Source organism: Cyprinodon variegatus, unplaced genomic scaffold (assembly GCF_000732505.1).
Source record: "Cyprinodon variegatus isolate N-32 unplaced genomic scaffold, C_variegatus-1.0 Scaffold723, whole genome shotgun sequence".
Lineage (NCBI taxonomy): Eukaryota > Metazoa > Chordata > Actinopteri > Cyprinodontiformes > Cyprinodontidae > Cyprinodon > Cyprinodon variegatus.
In genome coordinates this window covers 338564-345881 of record NW_015151176.1, presented here as the reverse complement: position 1 = coordinate 345881, position 7318 = coordinate 338564, and the positions used below count along the sequence as shown (strand labels likewise).

The 7318-nt window shown below is 42.5% G+C and overlaps 1 protein-coding gene across 2 annotated transcripts; it reads right to left on the bottom strand.

Annotated features, from left to right (window-relative positions):
- Nucleotides 1-374: 374 nt before the first annotated feature.
- Nucleotides 375-4933, bottom strand: LOC107097770. Of its 2 annotated transcripts, XM_015395052.1 has the most exons (4): nucleotides 4337-4933; nucleotides 3597-3818; nucleotides 2072-3260; nucleotides 375-1502 (listed from the first exon to the last, which is right to left on the bottom strand). In XM_015395052.1, exons 2-4 carry the CDS (start codon nucleotides 3733-3735, stop codon nucleotides 1316-1318), a joined length of 1515 nt encoding a protein of 504 aa, XP_015250538.1. In that variant the 5' UTR covers nucleotides 3736-3818; nucleotides 4337-4933; the 3' UTR covers nucleotides 375-1315. The 2 variants fall into 2 exon arrangements, with proteins under 2 accessions (XP_015250538.1, XP_015250539.1); XM_015395053.1 differs by lacking the exons at nucleotides 3597-3818; nucleotides 4337-4933 and adding an exon at nucleotides 3454-3544.
- Between the last annotated feature and the right edge of the window lie 2385 nt (nucleotides 4934-7318).

Here is a 7318-nt window from a genome sequence, read left to right as displayed (position 1 = left end):
AAGTTAATTTTTTTAAGTGAGGAAGTAAGTGTGAAACTTTGCCAATGGAACAAAACAATTTACATTTAAAATAAGAAATAAAACAATTGCATTGTTTTATTTCAAGCGCATATTATATAATTATCTTATTTTAAGAGTAAATAGACTCATTCCACTGGCTGATCATCTTATTTTTCTATTTAAATTAGGGGTAAATACACTTAATTTAAGAAATGTCCTATTTCTAGATTGTTTTTCCAGTGTAGATTCTTTAGATTGGTCTCACTTCAAAAACAATTTTCTTAAAATAAGTGCACTTTTTCTTGAATTGAGGAGATAAGTGAGACAATTTTACCTTTGAAATTAAAAAAAAGAAACAATTAAATTGTCTTATTTCAACAGCAGATTATCTAATTATCTTATTTTAAGAGTAAAAATTAATTCCATTGGCAAATCGTTTTATTTACCGACTCAAATTAAGGGTAAATAAACTTAACACTGGATCGTTTTTGCAGTGCAATTGTCAAGAAAATCCCTCAGGGAGTGGTAGCAGGAGTCTAGAGAGGTTAGCGTTGCCATGGGAGGCGATTGTTTATCCGCAGAAATACAGCCGAGACAGAAAGAGGTGACGGGAAGTGGCAGGCTGATGGGGTGAAGCCATGCAGTAAATAAAACTCACACATGCTTTTCCAAAATCCAACATGCATCGTGTCTCCGTGTGTCAACATGTTAGCGATGCAGGTTCTCTACACGTCTGCATAATGAACATCATGAAGCGTGTTGCACACGTCCTCCGCCTGCAGGCCTCTTCTCTTCATTTGATTGTTTGAAGCAAACAATAAGTTATCAGGTAGAAATAAATGAATAAAAATAAAATAGAGATATATTTAGTACAAGTCTGCCTTGGTGCTGCTGATGTGTCACAACAAAAAAACAAAAAAAACGAGCAAATTTCATCACTAGCAGGAGTCCAGAGAGGGTTGAGGTGTGGCTCCGTGGGCGCCGGCTGGGACGCGGCGGCGGCGGCGGGAAGGCTGTGAGGACGGTTTGGATCACAGTGGTCACGGACTAGTTCAGCATCTCCTCAGGAAGCCACCTGGCTATGGCTTTTCTCAGTTCACTCATCCACTTCCGCACTCCTCTTTTTCATTTTCTCTCTTTAGGAAAAAGTTTCTTTCTGTTTTCTTCTCTGCAACTTTGTTTTTTTTTTTAAGAACTACCAGAATCATGCAACTACCCTTGGAATCGTGCCGGTTGGTGCTCTTGATGTGGTGGTTCTCTCTGTGCTGGCCGGGGAGGGGAGGGGGGGGGGGAGCGAGGGAGGGAGGGGGCCCTCTCAGGCGCTGCCGTCCTGTTTGAGCCGCTGGCTGCGAGCTTTGTACACCTCGATCAGCAAATCTTTGACATACTGGATCTCTCGCTCCACAGACTCCGCCTTGTCGCGTAGCTCCCGGTTCTGCCCCTCAAGGCCGTGCAGCTCCTCCTCCAGAGAGTCCAGCTCCGCCCTCTTACGCAGCCTGTACCTGTAATGGGGGCAGAGAGGAGGGTTAGGGTGCATGTAGTGGTTTTTGCTGCTTTGCAGATTTATCCATGAGTCAGAACCCATGAGTTGAGCTAACAGAAGCAGAAAGGTGGGGCAGGGTTTGGCAGACAGAGAGGGGCTTTCCAATCCCTTCAGACATTCAGCAGGAAAAATAGACGCTCTTTGGAGCAGAGTTTATGTAACAATCAAGGCTTTTTGGCAACGAGCAGATCTGATCCTGAACCTCACATGATGCACTGCAAAAAACTTTAATATGAAGTCAATCTTCCCTGAAATAATTGCTTTTTCCCTTTGATTGGAGCAAGTTTGCCAGAGAAAAAGGATGATTTATGATCAGAACGTTAAAAAAACAAACATGAGCTTAATTCAAGATACAATCTAATTAAGGAAAGGAAAAATATCAATTTAATCTGCAGGTCGGGTTATTTACCTGCTGAAACTGAGGGGATGGATGGATGGATGGATGGATGGATGGATGGATGGATGGATGGATGGATGGATGGATGGATGGATGGATGGATGGATGGACGAACAGAAAGGTGGGTCTACCTGTGAGCAGCGGTCTTGTTCTGGTCTCTCTTCTTCTGCTTCCTCTCTCCGCTGCTGGAGTCCAGAGAAGCGGCGCTCATCACCAGGGCCGGCTTCACAGAGCAGGGCTCGTCCTTTAGCCTCTGGGTGGGGCGGTGGATGGGCGCGCCGAGCAGCGGCCCCTCGCCCTCCCCTCTGGACAGACATTCATAGCTTTGTTCGGCAAGGCATTCCGGATAGAGGTAGTGGCCATGTTGGGGCTCCACAGCCTGTGCCTGCGGCGGCTGGTCTAGGTCTCCAATAAAGCTATGGTAGGGCTCGGCGCCGGCCATGGACTGGTGGAAGTAGCCGTCGCCGGGCACCATTGTCTCTTGAGGAAGACTTCCAGAGAGTCCTCCGTCTTTGCTGCAGTGCAGGACCTCCAGCCCGGTGCTGTCGTAACTTACATTGACCTTCACGTTGTGCATCAGCTGTCCTTCTCGCTTGTGGTGGCCGTCGTACGAGCCGCCCAAGCAGAAGCCTCGAGCAATCTCTTCGCTGCAAAACATTCCTTCGGAAAAACAGTAGCTCTCCTCCTCCTTCAACGATAAAGCACATTCTCTCACCTTCTTCACGCCGCCGATGCCGTTCTTGCTCACCGTCTTCAGTGTGGAGTAGTGGTTGACGGAAAACTCCGTGCTTCCTGAGTAACATCCCCTGGAGCCCCACGTGTCGAGACCGACCTCGTCCCCGACTTTCACCGACTCGCCTAGGATCCGCCGCCCGTTGTTGTGATGGTAGCGGTGATGGTAGCTGTACGGAGCCGGCCGCGCTATTTTGGTTCTGCCGATGGGACCGCCGCAGAAGCTGGCCAGGTCCAGTTCCCCTGTTGCCAAGGTAACTACCACAGGGCTGGTTTCTGATTGGCTGGTCCCATATGAGCCATAGGGTAACTGGTAATACGACTGGGAGCCCATGGCTTGGGAGACCTTGTCACATTTTGAGGATTTTTCCAACTTGTTAGTGGTAGATGTGGACTCGGAGCGGAAGTAGTCCTCCAGCTGAGCCAGCTCCTCCTGCAGTAGGGAGGTCATAACCTCCAGATCCGAGGGCACCTTGACATCCTGTTCTAACGGCGAGGGCGGAAGAGATGAGCTCGGAGAAGACTCGGTCGTTGACACAAATGAAGACAAATCAACTTTTTCTGTCATCCAATCAGAATGACCATCACCTAGAAAAAGACGTGATAGAAAATCATAATAAAGTGTTAAAAATGAATAAAGCAATCCATTTTCTTTCAGTGGTTTGAAGAAAATATCTACAATAAAAATGACAAAAAAAGCTAAAGAAGTGAGCAGCAGTTTGAAAAGGCTTCAAGCATAAGCAAGCAATAAATCCGAGAAAGATCCAAGCAAACAACTAACCGATCATCTGAAAATGATTGAACAGCATCGTCTGCATTCGATAAAAATCCACAGTACTCACTGTACAACATTAGCCCCCGTGCTGCACTGCGGCTCCGACCTCGGGATGTGGGGAAATAAAAAAGCGTCTTGGCAAAACTCACCAATTAAGCGCTGCCTCTCCGTTAGCTCCGCCCCCGACCTAAGCCGTGATTGGCCACGGCTAGCCTGTCGGAGAGGGGGAGCGCCGAGCTCGCCCATGGAAATGAGGGGAGTTTTCTTGCGAAGGATCGACGCCGCCATCGTGTCGACCGCTTCGATCGTGCTTTCCAAAAGAACAAACCATGCGCTGGATGGAGGCGAGCGTTGTGGAAAAAACTGTAGACCTGGGGAAAAAAAGGAAAACATTTTTTAAGTTAGTAATTTATAAATTAGGCTTTAATTATTTCAAACTTAAAGGTCTTTAAATTTTAATTTTTTTGGTAACCTACAGTTTTACAGTTTAAAGGCTGGAATTTTACCATAAAACTATTTAACAATAAAAATCAGTAAAAGTGCAAAAACACAGTAGGAAAATGTGTATAGAAAGGTTTTTCCATAATTTTTAAGGAATCATTAAATTAAGAAAAATAATTCTATTATTAAAAATCTTCCAAATGATTTTGCAGAATCATATTATATAAGTATTTCTGATTCTGATAAATGTCAAATAAATTTCTAGTAATTTGGTTAAAAAAAAAAATCAAAAGTTTATAAAGAAAAGAAAAACGTTTGTAATTGTTAAAATATTCTGATAAAGTGATAATAAGTAGAACTTTGAACTAAATTGTCGTTCTTTATGAGGTTTATTGTCTAAAAGTAGCAGCAGTGAAGTTTCCTGCGCTCAAGCAGAGCCTGAACTCACCCCATCCTTCCTCAGCTGTAGCGGAGCAGCGGAGCAGACCGAGCTTAATGTCGCACGCGCAGAAAGAAGCCGCTTAAAGAGACATTATTTCGCTGCTGGAACTCTGGGACTCTTCATGGAGCGCTGGACCCACCGACACACTTGCAGACAGAAAGTTTTTAAATCCGCTACTTCTCCAACTCCTAATGCCCGGACCTCATCACCTCACCGAAGATCCTTCCGCACTTTCCAGACTTCTCGCGCTCGTTACGTCATGAGGCAGGGGACTTTCCCATTATCCAGAGACCTCGGGCACGCGCGCGCCCGCCTGACAGGTGCTTCTCTGCTTCATGTCAAAAGCCGAGGACACTTTTACTTTACTTTCTACAAAAATAACTTAAACTAACTTAACTTTAAACTACTTTTCTACTTTCATTAACTTAAAAAAGTCAAATAAACCCAAATGATTGTTTGTTTTTCCCATCATAATAACAGTCTGCGACTACCCCTCAGTTATCGGTTTTATTCTGCTATAATCATGGAGGATAAAGCAATTCCTTAAAGATTTAAAACAGAATTAAAAAACCTCCTGAACAGAATCAGCGGGAGAGAAAGATAAACATGTCGAGCAGACGGCACTAGTTTCGGGGGTGCGCTCCGGCGGAAGGACATCATGTTGCACTTGGAAGGAGTAACTTTAGTTGCAGTCCTGTTGCATCAGATCCGCAGGGGATTCGCTGAACGGTGTAACACTGGGGCTCCATCATTGGTTTATCAGGGGGAACTTTTCTATTCCTATTGGCTCTGCCTTCACTTCTCCTCTGATTGGTAATCATTAGACATCAGCACCAACCTGGGAACCCAGGACCCCATCCTGGAGAGGCTCACCTGGACCTGGAATCCCTCTTTATAACCATCCTTCTCTTTTCTATACTCTTTACTATATTAAGCATGTTAAATGTGAATGCATATATTTATTTATTCATTTAAGTAAAGGGAAAAAACTAGATAATGACTTTACTAAACTTTTTCAAATGGAATTTCAGATATTATCTTTGTTTCTCACAGTTTAGTATCAACTCTTGTTAATTGTTGCTTTTCTTCTTCCTTTTTATGAAATAAGGCACACATTATGGTTGAATTTAAAATGTGATTATACATTATTTAAGTAAAATATGTTTGTTTATTTCTATATAATGGTCAAATTTCTATTCTTCATCTGAGGGTGTAGAGGGAAATAACAGCCATTGTCAGCTATGCTGATAGGAAAATGAACAGTGCTGCCACTGAATAATAGTTTTAATTTCTTAAAACTAAAGAAATTGAATTGTATCATAATAATTATTATCAACATTTGAGCAGCTTAATTATTTATTTTTGTTTTAATTTCTGGCAGAATATGATGTGAACATGCAGAGAAAGTCTGCAGGTATGCCGTTTATAGCTTATTGATTAGATATAGAAACAAGTAGGTCCTTATTATCCTTTTTCTCATAAATGGTCTTACTGTGTGTTTGGGTTTCAGAGTAAACGGTGCCAACGGTACTAACTTTCAGCAATGATCAGATAAGTTTGTTCCTAATTCATGTAATTAATAGCAAATTTATTGTTGATTTTGTGTCAATAGGAGTATGAGGTTTTAGCTGCTCTTTGTTATTTACCAGCAGAAATGATTAGAACATTTTACATTTCACTGAATATAATTTAGATAAATTTATCTTGCACATTTAAATGAACCAAAAATGTTACTGATAGAGCAGAAAGCTTAGTCTTTATGAAGTCCCAAATGATACAAATCACAAACAGTAAGTGTGATAAAATCAACACTAAAAGTGTACAGTATAAAACATGTTTATATGTATTAATACATTAATACAATACATACAAAATGTCAAAGTTCACAGTTAGAGCAGAGCAAATGATTTTCACTTCTTTCAAACAGCTAAACAGACACTTTTTTAATCAAGTAGGAAACTTTAAGATGGATTCATGTCGCTTTCTGTCGCATTCTGTACAGAGAACTAATTTCTAAGATGAAGATCAAACAATTATTGAGGAAAGAAAGGAAGGAAGGAAGGAAGGAAGGAAGGAAGGAAGGAAGGAAGGAAGGAAGGAAGGAAGGAAGGAAGGAAGGAAGGAAGGAAGGAAGGAAGAACCTTAAAACCTTAAAATCAATCACTGCAATCCAACGTTTCCTGTATCTGTCAATGAAATCTCTGCTCCCCTCAGCAGCTGTTCTGCTCCACTCCCCATCAGCAAACTGCTCCAGGTGTCTCAGGTTTGGAGCCTAAATGTTCCAGACAGCAGGTTTCAGCTCCTTCCAAAGATGCTCGGTAGGATTTAGGTCAGGGCTCCTAGGGGCCTCTTCAGAACAGTTCTAATGTGTCGTTCTTGGTTGTTTCTAGCTGTGTTTTGGCTCTTTATCCTGTTGAAGATCTGTGACTGAGACCAAGCTTTCTGACACTGCAGCACATTTCTCTATAGAATCCCTTTATAGTCTGGAGATTTCATTGGAGCCTGCAGAGGTTCAGACTAAGTGAAACAGCCCAGAGCATAACAAAGCCTCCTCCGTGTCTCATAGTAGAGATAGTGTTCTTTTCTTCATATACTTAATTTTCCCATCTTTGAACATGGAGTTGATTTGCCGTGAGTAAAAGTTCCATTTTTGTCTCATCTGTCTATATGACGTTCTCCAAGAAGCTTTGTGGCTTCTTGTCAACACAAGGAGGATGTCAACATCCAATGGCATCCTCCTTGGTCGTCTCTCATTAAGTCCACTTTGGCTTAAACAACATTGGATGGTTTGATCTGACACTGATCTTCCCTAAGCTTGAAGTTCACCTTCAATCTCTTCAGGAGTTCTCTGGGCTCTTTTGTTACCATTTCCTTTTTCCATCTCTTGAGACAACTCTTTTCGTTGCTTTTTCTGGTCCATGTTGAGTGTGGTACACACCATGTCAGCAAACAGCACAGTGACTACCTGTAGCCCTATATATACACTCA